This window comes from Perca flavescens, chromosome 6 (assembly GCF_004354835.1).
Source record: "Perca flavescens isolate YP-PL-M2 chromosome 6, PFLA_1.0, whole genome shotgun sequence".
Lineage (NCBI taxonomy): Eukaryota > Metazoa > Chordata > Actinopteri > Perciformes > Percidae > Perca > Perca flavescens.
This window is the reverse complement of record NC_041336.1, coordinates 9,550,958-9,564,097: the sequence shown is the minus strand read 5'-3', so window position 1 is coordinate 9,564,097 and position 13,140 is coordinate 9,550,958. Positions and strand designations below refer to the sequence as shown.

Below are 13,140 nucleotides of genomic sequence, written 5' to 3'. Positions count from 1 at the left end.
TGTTGCAATCATGAACACACTCATGGAAAGTTGTTCTGAGATAAGACTTGACGACTCTGTCTCACTCTCTGCCTCTAATAGTAACCGTAACTGCAAACCTATAATAAGACGTACACGTTGGCCTGCTGATGACGTAATTGAAGAGTAGCTTCATTTCATGTTTTCATGGCTTCGAAATTAACGCAGAGCCCATAAATTGCCCGGCAGTGTATCATCAATTGTCAAGCCAAATAAGCGCCTAGCGAACATGTGGGTATAAATACATAACAGTGACATGATATATTGTTGGGTCAGAGCGCTCACTTTGTTATTTTCCCTCCAAGTCCTGATTGCTGCATCCTGAAGGCTATTTGGGTTGGGAAATGGTTGACTCGACAATTAAGGCGTTTGTGTTCACTGCTGGACCACCAGCTGGTGTTTCATTCGTCGAGAGGGAGGGGAACCCTCGACCCTGGTGGGGAGGTGTGTGTGTGTGTGTGTGTGTGTGTGTGTGTGTGTGTGTGTGTGTGAGAGGGACCACAACTGAAGGAGCACCACGGAGGTAGCGATCAGAAAAAGACAGACCATTTTATTTGGGAGTTTGAAGGGGCTGGGCGTGACAGCACTTTTTTGGCTAACCAAAACTATGCGTGGGGAAAAAAGGCTTCCAAAGATAACTGCTGAGGAGACCTGTTTCTTTTTTTTTTTTTGACGGGAGGAGGAAGGGGGTCTTTTGGCTCGTGGAGTGGAAAATAATAGACAAAGGTTGTTCTAAAGGGGAATGCCGATCAGTCATTCTGTCATGATGTTAGACAGAGTTAGTCTTTTCCTGCTGGCTAAGTAGAGGACTCTGCTCGACCATGGACCAGCCACAACAAACTGCATAATTGGGTGAAATAATGTTGGCAAACAAACACGCAGCACTCAGTCTTAAATTAAGAGCCCTGGACCACCTTGTCGTACATTATATGAGCGATTACGGTAGCCTAAACATAACAGTAGCCAGCGTGTGACCTTCAAAATTGAACGGCTTCAACCCTATAGGAATGTAAAATGCTCTCCCCTGCTTCAGATGGACTGTCAGAGTACTTCTGAGCAAGGCAGTAAACCTTCCAATAAAGTTTATAAAACACAAACCCTCTGTTCTTCTAACAGTTTTTCCTTATGTAACCCATACATACCATCTTGTTTTCAAACAGATCATGGTAAGTCCCCAGCGCCAGCAGGAAATGTATGACCACATAAACTTGTAAAGGCAGCGACCAGCTGGGATCATGAGGCACTTCCTGTCCGGTAACCTGCATGTGGAAAATAAAACATGTTCAATTCCCAGATCCCTCTAATTTTTTTTTTTTTTTGTAAGGAGAGTAAGTTTCTGGACAGATTCTCACACCAGACAGTGTGCCTGCGCTTACATAACGACGACTCCTTCAAGTTTAACCTCATGTTTATAGTAATAGAAGTTTGACAGTATGGTTGATCAGAAGATGGTGTCGTCCGGCGACTTTCGCACACAGAAACTGGAGTGAAGATAATTACCTCTTCTGAAGCGTCCATCATGTTTTTTTGTTTTTTTAATCCTCCGTGTCATGGCGTGTATCTTTAGCGGAGCGGAGAGCCGCTTCACGCACGCTTCTGGGGCCGCGCCGTGGCTGGTGGATTATCAAACATTGACTTGAATGACCATGATAGCTCGCAGGGCACGCGACATGCAGCGAAGAAACGCCTGGTGGAAATTGAGGGTTAGAATTCCTCATGGGGGTGACAGAAACTATGCACTATAGCTTTAATGACCATTAATGCATATAAATACATATTATAGTATTTCAACTTCTCACTTTTCCACACACTATCAACGCAGCAGGTGGCCTTCAGGTTTTACACTTGGAGTCGTGCCCTGTTACATTAAATAAACTAAAAATCAGCCTCACACCAATTTGTAATCTCATTTGTTTACTTTCCCCCCAAAATAAAAATATGTGGATATGTGGCGTTTCAATATCCCATTTAGCACATCATCTCTTTTTCGACAAAAGCAAAAACCACCTCAAGCAAGCATGAAAACCTTTTTGCATTTTTGCAATTAAAGGGGCGATATGCAGTTTTGGCAATTTTGCTTTTTGCTTTTGCAGGTTTCTCTATAGAGCTCCCCCTACAGCTTCAGGATAGATATTTGGCAGCTCCTATGTTTACTCGTGTCTGACTCCTTGCTCGGTCAGTCTGCCGTTTCCTCTTTCTCTGTTCCTCCGACAATGCTTTCCTAGCTTTCTGCTTCTTTTTGCCAGCTCAGCAATGACAATAGTGTAAAAAACTCCATTGCTACCTTGTTAGCCGGTTCCTGAATGGGCATATGTGTGCAGTGCCGTTAAGCAATTCGTTACATTGCAAGACCTGATATCATGCCATACTTCCTGACGCTGAGGCCGCCGGCTTGCCAGCCGAAAGTTGCAAGGGTGGTTCTTCCGCTCACAGGCACTAGGGGGGAGCAAGACGACCACCATTCAACCCGAAAAAAAGTCATATAACCATTCCAATGACTCCGAAGCTGTTCAGTTAAAGTAAATTAAGCTAAAAAAAAACTGCATAGTTCCCCTATAAAGGAAGTTTTATTAAATTTTGCCATTTCAATTCAACGAATCTAATGCAATACTTCAAAATGAAATCTACATATCAAAATATGTGAATGGAAACATGGCTAATGATTGCCTTTCAAGCACATTTAAATGATAATCCTCAAGATTTTAGCCCTGGTTGACGGCATGTGCATTTTCATAACGCAGGTCCTCAGAGTTTTGTTTGAAAGGACACATGTATCGACCACTGTGGGCAGCAAGAACACCCAAAGTGTCTTCTCTGTCAGAAATGCAACAGAAGAAGAGCAACAGGTGTATATATTAACAACGCAGCCACATAAACTGTGAGCTGAGAGAATTCATCATGTCACATTGTTTAAATAAAGAGGAATAAAGAAGCAAAAACTACACTTCCTCTTCCAAATCACTTTCAGTGTGTGCATGCATGCCGCCCTGTGAATCTCTTCTGTGAATCTCTTGTGCTTGGACACACAACTTTAATCCCATGTGACAATAAATAACTTCTATACAGACAAAATGCAACTACGCTGATTGCTGAACAAAATAGTATATATATATATATATATATATATATATATATATATATATATATATATATATATAGTATTGAAGAATTTACTTATTGATATTATGAAAAGATTATGAAAGATTATATGACAGATAGGGCTTTGACTTTTGCCCAAAAATCACATTTGAAGTTTGTTTGTTTATTAAAATTAATATTTAAATATTTATTAATAATATTTTGACCATTAAATGCCTTCAGTAAGACCTATATTTAAGTTGTAGATGTTCGTTCCACCAGAGGGCAGTGTATCAGTCAATGTCAATAGGCAGGCAATGATGTTTTCAGAAGAAAAACACACTGCCACTAGCCTAGAAATCTAGACGCACCCTAGTGGCAGCCATTGACATATATACTGTATAATGGACCAATAGACCCCGTTGCTCTGGACGGAGACCAGTGAAGGCTATTAGAAGCACTTTTCCGGTGATCTCTTGCTTTACTGAGCAGCCTCCAACTGACAGAGACAACGTAAATGTGACGTGAGCAACGTGTCTGAAAGTTGTAAGTCTTCTGGTAGCTGTGACAAGAGAAATCTCAATCATTCCCAATCTTACAGAGACGGAGAGTGTAGGTATATGTAAGGAGATAACATGGGCACAGGCTAATTATTGCTAACTAACATGCTAGTTAACATTAGTAATTAAACCTAAACAGCTAACATAAGTCGAAACTGCCTGCGAGCTTCTCCTGTACTATACGGTAATTCCTCTACTGTACGACAGTAAGTCACTTGGATATGACACAATCATTAGTTTATTTTTACTGAAACGTCTGCTACGGAGCCATACCGTGAGGTACAAGGTAATGGAACCTTTAATACATAGTCATGTTTCTTTAGAAATAAACAACGGACAAATAGAGTCTTTAAACGCTTCAGATGTAAAGTTATTCGCTGTCAAAGTGGCGCCAAAATGTATGCTAGTCAGTGAAATGCTAACGGGAGGTGATCTCTTTGTAGCATCAAAATGGCGCCATAGGAGGTTTGAGTTCTGAAGCAAAGCTTACCCCCTCGGTGGCAGCAAATTTAATTTGCAACCAGGGGGGTCTAAGGGGTTGGCTTGCGAGCTGGAAAAACCAAACTCTAGTCAGGCCAATCACATCGTGTATAGAGTCGGTGGGCGGGGCTTATGGCTGCTGCTGCTGGGAACAGCGGTCTTCTGGAAGACTTGGAGTTTAGCTTTTCTTTGAGAAAAGAACAAAGAACGGCACAGAAATCATTCTTAAAAAAGGAAGATGTGGTCGGAGTTTTGCCGACCAGATACGGCGAAAGTTTAATCTATCAACTAGCTTCTCTACCTTCTTCGTTGCTCTGCCTGGTTGTAGCGCTATCCTATTGCGTGCAGAGAGAATTTTAAAGACAACCGTTTATCACGCCCTTCGAATTGAGCCCTGCCAATGGGGAGTTCCCAGACCCAACATCTGGATGTGGGTCTGGCTTGTCAGGCTACACTGCCATGACTGTTTTTTTTTTATATTAAAAGTCAGACCCTGGATTAAACACAAACGGTATGCTTTCGACAGGAAGTTCGGAGCTTTCACGGTAGCCTACGTAAGTGGTCTGAAGTTTATACTTGTGCGCTGGTGTGTGCGTCGAGCCGGTGTGTGTGTGTGTGTGTGTGTGTGTGTGTGTGTGTGTGTGTGTGTGTGGGGGGGGGGGGTGTTAGAGTGAGAGAGTGAAGGTGATTACCGGTAGCTTCAGAGCGAGTAGCGACTCTAGAGTCAGAGTGAGAGGAACAAAGCGTCTCCCCTGTTCTTTCTGACCACGGTGAGACATCGGTAGCAGGAATGCCACGGCCGAACGACGTGCGTCGCCGCGACGTGTGGTTATATTTTGAAATGTGCGAAAAAAGGAATCTGAATTGAAAACGTTTACAAGCAAACACATTTACAAAAATAATGCCCATAACTAAAATAAATATTAAGGGCTGCCTAACATTCGTTCGAATATCATTACTTTTTTAAATATTCGAATTATATTCAAATAACGAAGTTCAGAGTCAAAGCCCTAATGACAGAACAACAACGTTAGGGCAGAAGTTAGAGAAAGGAAGTAATGGAAATGGAAAAAAACAACAGAAAACAAAAGTGAGTCAGTGAGAATGTTTTGGGCCTTTAAAAATAAAAATAAAATGCCATAATTGAACTCATAAAAGTTATGTTCAAACTTCTCTCTTCTCAAATCCTTTCTACTTCTTATGTGTTTATTTGCTTCGTAAGTAAAAACAGCCTTTTGTTGGAAGTTAGTTTGTTGTGTTCCATCTAAAAAGTCATCCGGTATTTATTGTGTGTAGCGATTTCCCCCAAACACACAGTAATATAGGAGTCCTTTCCTAAGAAAAGCCTGAGTCATTTGACCTGTTTTTGTCTGCTTCTAAACGATGAGTAATTAGGCCTGAGGGCCTTGTGTTGGAAACTGCCTCCTTTTTGCTAATCAAGTACAAAAAAACAGGCCAATCATAGATGCCTGTCTCTCATTCAGGGGGTTTCCCAGGATCCCGAGGAACCAAACCGCCACATGTGGGTTGCCCCCGCATCCCATCCCCAGGCCTGTAGGTATTCCAGCACGCTGCTCTGCTTATTCTCAAAGAGCTGAAACACTTTCAACCTTCTGTCCTCTCTCACTCCCCTCTCTTTCCTTTCTTTCCCTCACCGGCAGATATCAACGAGCAGCCGTCTACACCAAGCCTTTTAAGATATTTCGGTTCAATTCCAGCTCTGTCCGTGTTTAGAATCGCCCCGCTGGGTTTAAGGGGCCAATTTAATTGCAAAGGCAAAGGGGAGTTTTTTTTTTTTTTTTTTAGTGTGAAGCATGAGGGAACTAAATATGTGACACCATCAGCGCTATTTCAAAGCTTACCGCCGGGGCCTTCAACTGGAGCCTGTATTTCTTTCTGAGCATGCACGCACGCACGCACGCACACACACACACACACACACACACACACACACACACACACACACACACACACACACACACACACACACACACAACTGCATGCGGTTTTAATCCCGCAGACTGCCTTTAAAGACGACGGTGAAAATGAACTTATTGTGTTCCCTCTACAAAGGCTTTGCAGATTTTATTTGATGTGGCAGTCCCTTGTAAAAGTTGTAGAATATGTGAATCCTTCAATAAGGAATGCTCTGAGTCATTTAGGCCTGTGTTTTCCGTGTGTCAAAATGATGGGTAATGAAGCCTGAGGGCCTTGCTCTGAAAATATGCATCCTATAAAATTATGAAAACAACAGATTTTCTTTTTGCTAACCTTGGGGTTGTCGTCATGGTCGCCTAGCCGAGGTTTACCAGGTTTCCAACTCGGACCTTTGAAGAAAGTTGACAATTTGTCGCCGATACCATCAAAAGTGTTGGACTTTCTCCACAAAGACCAATAGTAGTGTAACTTAAAGAGAGAAAAAAAAGAATGAAAAAAAAACACAAGTTAAACATCAATACACAATCAAAACGCTACAGTACATTTAACTGATCAATGTTAATGAAGCTGCAATAACTAATCCTGAGTATAGAAATGTTTCTGCTTTCATTGGGCAGGACGTTGCTCACGCTGTGCTCTGCCAACAGCGGGGTCAGCAAAAATAATCGTAACATCCACCTCCTGGCATTTCACTTCGTTGGCCCTCTTCACCTCAGCTGGGCAGTTTGTTTGGAGTAGAGTAATAATGTTATGGTTACCAAATGGCCACTCAGCCAGCAAAAGGGAAACATGAGCTCACGCCTCATCTACTAAAAAGGTGTTTATACTCCGATGGATGGAGGTGAGACTTATGGCGGTGGTCACGCCATCGATGGAAGATAGGACCAACCTGAACGTAGAGGATTTCAAAGTTTTCGATAGGGAACACCAACCCGTACACCACTTTGTCTGTCTCCTGAGCAAAGGTACCTGAGAAGGAGATGTACAGTTTTTATTTGCAAAACTAAATAATATGAATAAATCCCTCTTGGGTCCAGCATTACAAGCTGTAAATACAACATATTGACACATCCAGCCGACACTCTGTAACATTGTCATTCACCTGAAGTCTCGTTTGTGTCCACCTGCCAATTATAAGTCAAATATTCACTCTACTTTTAGCTCTTTTTTGGTCTCCACCAACTCATGAGGGGAAATAGCTGGCTGTAGCTAATCAAAGCATATACATTTGCCCGACGTTTGGTGACATAAAAACTCCAAAAAGAATATTCGGAGGAGTAAAACATAAAACGTGCTACAAAAGAACATTAATAAACTTGGGATTACAGCTTCTGGGATCAACCTCTTAAAACTGTCTGCAGCCACAGAGAGAGAGAGAGAGAGAGAGAGAGAGAGAGAGAGAGAGAGAGAGAGAGAGAGAGAGAGAGAGAGAGTTTACTCAGTTACCTCTTGCTGACGTTTGGTGCAAAGTTGCTGAGTTGAGTAAAAAGGCTAAAGGCAAACCTACAGTTTATAGAGTCACTGTTTCCCTTCGTTCTGTTGTGAGTGGTTTCCATTCAATATCAAGTAATAAGAGGGCAGGCATCACAGACACCAGTACAGATAAAAACAGCAATTTCTGATTGTACACAGGATTGTACACATAAATTTGGAGTGAGACTTGTACCAGTATAATTACGGAGCGCTTTGATATCACAGGCTGCTAATATCTCTTTGAGTCGTCAATGTTTTATGCACTGAACACTCTATGAAAAAGTTAATATAAAGGTGATTCAAAACATCAGTAATAACAAAAAATATACATTTTTACACTGTACAACTTAAAGTGGCTATATGTAACTTTCAGTTTGTGTTGATTCTAGCGGCTCCTTTGGACAACATCGGTAGTGTTTTTACCACGCCTGCTGTCGTAAAGGTCTTTTCTTTACGGTGCTGTATTACCAACTGTACATTACTGAGCTAGTGTAACCGGGTGGTCATATAGTTGCGATGAATGTTTTGCTCAGGCAGAAAATCTTAGAGAATACGTTACGGATACATCGTTGCATTTTATGTGTTGCATACGGTCACCTGGATGTCTCGTGAGCTAAACCAGGTAACGTTATCACTGTCACTGTGTCACGAGCCGAAGCAATAAGAGTTTGTTGTAGCAACCAACGTAATAATAACTTAGATTAATATCGCGTATTTCAAGAAACCCAAGGGCGCTTTACACAAGTACAGGGGGACAAGGGAAAGACAATAGTAAGCCAAAACAAACACGGACTGAAAGGATTAATACGTCCACGTCTAAAGTTATTTTATGAATGAAATAGACATATTACATACCTGAGGGTTAATTCGGGGTCGGTTTTGAATAATTTACAATCCCGCAATTGTCTCCATCTGTTGAAAGCCCGTCTGAGTGTGACTCAGGTTTTGCCCATCGTCTTTCACTTTCCCTTTTAGCTTTTAGTTGTTCTTCGTTAATTTCCTTCTTTCCTGTGATGGTCCTTCCCCAGTATCAGCCATAACTACAACAACAATAACTTTGAAAATACAATTAGGCCTATATAAAGAAATCTCCTAACCAAGGCTTTTCAGTGTTTCGCCAAAATCTGTGACCCATCAGAATGTGTGACTGTAGCCCCGTCTATCTGCCGTAAATACTTTTGTGACTTCATGGGACTGGGGCAAAGGCATTAATAAAAACTATTTAAAAATAGCGTTCTTTTCACTGTTAAGTTTGCTGTTACAGGTCATTTATGATCATCAGATGAAAAATTACACAGTTTCAGAAACATTCAAGTTACATATAGTCACTTTAATCCATAACTTTGGCGTTCTGTGGGGCTACATGTGAGCACAGGTTTGGTATTGATCTAGCCAGCACTAACTCACTGATCTAATGAAATGTAAAGAACATTGTCACATACCAATATAAGCACATACTGTATATTTAGCTATAGCTAGCAGTGACTAAAAGGAGGCATTTAAACTTTTAGCTTACCCAATAATCGGTCCCATATGATGAGAATCCCTCCATAATTCTTGTCAATGCAGTAATTATTCCTCCCTGTTGGGATAATATTTTGTGAGATGACCATAAAAATCATTTAAACTCTTTAAAAAAGAAAGAAAGAAAAAAAACATCTCTGACCCTAGATACCCTTTTCATTGCATTATCTCTAACTAATCTGCACAAAGATAACCTGAGCAGACAAAATTAAACTTAAATATAATCAGACACAATATATCGCATAAATATCACATGTTTAATGTTGCTCTTGCTGGACATGTTGATGTAAAGTTTCACGCATGGCAAAAACATATATCCGTAAAACTTAAACTAAAATAAGAACATTTGATTGTCAGTCTTCTTTATAGAATAAAGCTTGTTTTACCGTGATGAACTCTGTGATGTTTTGGGGTGTTAAAGACCCACTCCAAAGGTCCAAGGTCTCTGATCAGCTGAAATAGAATAATAATAAAATGCAATACGATGACATTTATACCTCATATAGAGAATGTGTTCAGTAAATCTTATCACAACTTGATTTATAGATTATGAGATATAATATGTGCAGAATTGACATTTTGGCCTGGTGGTGGTACAAGATGAAAGGCCATGTGTCCAAAATGGAATAGGAAAAGGTACATTTTTTATTTTCTTGGAAAAAATGTTGGAGAAGGGAAAATTTCTGACTTAAGCGATTAATCAATAGTTACAATCCGAAATTAGTTAACGATTTAATGTCTATTGATCGATAGTCTCGCATAGCAAGTCCTGTCTCCACACGTTGTTTAAGTGCTGTGGCAGCGCTGGAGAAAGGCCTGGCTGAAAGCATCATAATCCCGCATTAAGTGAACCTTTTTTTTGGGTCGGTTGTATTTCTTTCAACCAATCACAATTGTCTTGGGCTGCCCTGAGCCCAGGATGCAGCGATGGTGCCCTTGCAAAATAGTGGAAGAGAATTTCGTCTTGAATAGGCGGCCTACATCCTGTGAGTCAGACCAGTTGATTGCCTATCATTTCAGATCATATCTTGTTTTGTACCAAAGTTAGACTGGCCAACCTTCTGAGACAAAAACAAAAAGCAAAGATTACCATGGATAACTGTTGAAAGGATGCATTCTGGGACACTTATTTTACTGGGACACTTGTACTGGATTGTGGTTGCACCTGGCTCGCCGACCACAGCTACTACTATTATTATTATTATTAGTCATAGTTCTATTATCTTCACTGTTACTATAATTGCCACTGTACATCATGTCTTTTCATTTTACCCACTGCTAAAATTGTCATATTTCTATATTTATTGTAGTTAGGTATCTCTCTCTCCCCCCCAACCGGTTGCGTCAGATGGCAGCCCAACAAGAGTTTTCTGCCTGTTAAAAGGAGGGCTTTCCTTGTGTTCTGTTGCACCAAATGCATGCTCTTAGGAAAATTGTTGGGTCTTGACTTAAATAGAAAAATTGAATTGAATAGTTTCACGGTTTTAGTTATATCACTTTAGTTCATAGGTGTCAAAAAGTGAGCTGTCCAAATCTCCTTCATACATTTCTAAATATTCATGTTTGATTCCCTGATTTTAGGGCTCATACGAGTTCAATTGTTTAATGAAGAACTGTATGCATGGACTGGTAGGATGAGGAAAAAGTGCCAAGAGCAGAGACGTTAACAGTTCTGATAATGTTAAACCAATTAACACAGACACATACAGAAAACATGCACATCTAGTCTGATATAAACATTGATGCAGTTAAATGCATCATGAGTACATTTTGTGCATAAAACTATCAACTATAAAATGATGTTCTCTTTTAGATATCAAACAGATGCAACAGTGAAGTCATTAAAGATTACAGAGGTCACACAGAGCATATTTCACACAGTTCATGTTTCTCTTTGGGCTTCAACTCTAAGATATTTTGATGTTTGATACGACAGACCTCTCAGTCTGGAGAAATGTGCACGGCTGGACAGAATTTCTCAGTGATTCATTATTTCCACGTAATGGCTGCGTCTGGCAGCCGAGCGTGAGAGTTTTATCTTGAATGAAAAGGGTCTCCACCACTTCACTCCGGCTCGGAGGCTGGAGCGGCGCAGCAAATAGCGTGCCAATAAATTACAGGACATCAAAAAAAGCCCATAAAGGAGGCATAAATTACATCCCTTCAGAAAATTGTGACTATTACGATCACTAATAGTGCACTAAAATATGGAAGGCGTTCCAAATCCATTCATTCCCTCTAAAGATTGTGGGGATTGTAAAAGTGATACTCACAGTCTTTTTAAAGGCAGAGCGAGTGGGCATGCTTCTGTTTGGAATATTTCATAAAATCTCATTATTTTTTATTGAATACAGGTTCCACTGCAACACTGAGTCCACAAAGGCTCGACTTAGCAGACGGATTAGTATTGGCACAGAGAGAAAGATAACTTTACAGACTTTTCTTCAGTCAGATTAACCTTTTAACTTTGCACAGCAACAACAAATAGAAGAGTAGATTCATACACAGCTACATGTGCTACATGTTGACTGATTATACAATTATATTATATTATATATATATATATATATATTTTGAAATAGCTCCAAGAGATTTAGATGTTTTTTTTTTTTAGATTAGTGTTTAAAGAGATCCATGAAAAATGGCAAACGCATGCAAATGCCCACAAGTTACTCAAGCCATAAACAATGTCTTAATTTGTCCAAAAAAAAAGCAAATGTATTCAAATTTAAAAGCGTCACAAAATTGAGAAAATCAAGAAAATCCACACACTTGAGAAGCTGTAACTGCTCATTTTTTGCACATTATCGTAACCTTTTCCTGACACTCCACATGCAGGTAAAAAGTCAGCGTTTCACCCAAAGACACTATGCAATGTGCAAATTAGGGGACAGTTTAACTGCATGGGTCCAACAAATCAAATGTTTTAACACATAAACCATTATCTTCCATACACCCTCCAACATTGACCCTTTTCGTTTCAGTGTGTTTCACAACAAATGGATTACAGAATATATAACATGTGGTTAAATATTTACCTCAGTGTGGATCCAGAACTGGTAGAGGAGGTTTAACTGTATGTGAACAGCAAAGATCGAGGGGGGTGCAACCAGAGCCATGGGCAGGTAGAAAATCTGAGGAGGAGAGGAGAGAAGTAAATGCAGTACACGTCTGACAAAGTCCTCTTTTATTAACATATTGAATAAAATGTGATCACACAAAGCAATTTTATGTGCAGCGGGTAGGTCGTTTCCATCCTAAAAGTCTTAACTTTGATGTACAAACCTAAAACCATCACTAGTACAGTGTGAGCATGCTGATGGAACACATGTTCTATCCTGCCTTCATCAGGAAAGGTTTATGAGATCAATTTTCATATACAATCTCAAGTAAGAAATGTGACTTTGAAATGATCAAAGCACTTGATAGGAACTAGAGCCCGACCGATAAAGGATTTTTAAGGCTGATACCGATACAAATATTTGGTGATTTAAAAATCCGATATTCCGATATATCAGCCGATATATATATATATTTTTTTTAAATCCAGAAATGCGTAACAAAACAAACAATTTCCCTTACATTAGTTATTTGTAGTTATTTATGAGTCCTCACTAAAATAATATGACAATGCAGTTTAAAAATAAACTTGTTTGTTTTATTGTCACAACAGAACAAAGGAACATCAAAATTTATTAGTTCTGATAAATAAAATGTATAAAAATACAAACTTACGATATGAAACTTAAAGTCCTTTGAACAAAAACACAATAACAAAAAAAAAATCAAAAGAGTGTTGCCAACAGGGACGTTGGCAACACTCGTTGTCTGGTGGACAAACTATGCAACGCCAACAGGGGGTTTCCTCTGTTTTATATTTAATTTTTAAAATATTCATTTATCAGAATCATTTATTTGTGATTATAAATGATTCTGATGAATGAATATTTAAAAAATGCCTAATATCGGCCGATAAAATCATCGATATATCGGTCGGGCTCTAATAGGAACAACATGGGGACTTCAAAACTGCTCATTAAAACATTGCTCTACATCGCCACTAGTGGTC

The 13,140-nt window shown here is 39.7% G+C and overlaps 1 protein-coding gene across 1 annotated transcript in view; it reads right to left on the bottom strand.

Moving 5' to 3' along the window:
- agmo (alkylglycerol monooxygenase) overlaps positions 1-13,140 on the bottom strand; it is a 64,676-nt gene that overhangs the window by 23,490 nt on the left and 28,046 nt on the right. Inside the window, exons 5-10 of the mRNA XM_028580711.1 lie at positions 12,110-12,205; positions 9,458-9,524; positions 9,064-9,129; positions 6,964-7,043; positions 6,408-6,542; positions 1,161-1,277 (exon numbers count right to left, since the gene is read on the bottom strand). Of these exons, the coding sequence (XP_028436512.1) occupies positions 1,161-1,277; positions 6,408-6,542; positions 6,964-7,043; positions 9,064-9,129; positions 9,458-9,524; positions 12,110-12,205 (561 nt within the window). The remainder of the gene's footprint in view (positions 1-1,160; positions 1,278-6,407; positions 6,543-6,963; positions 7,044-9,063; positions 9,130-9,457; positions 9,525-12,109; positions 12,206-13,140) is intronic.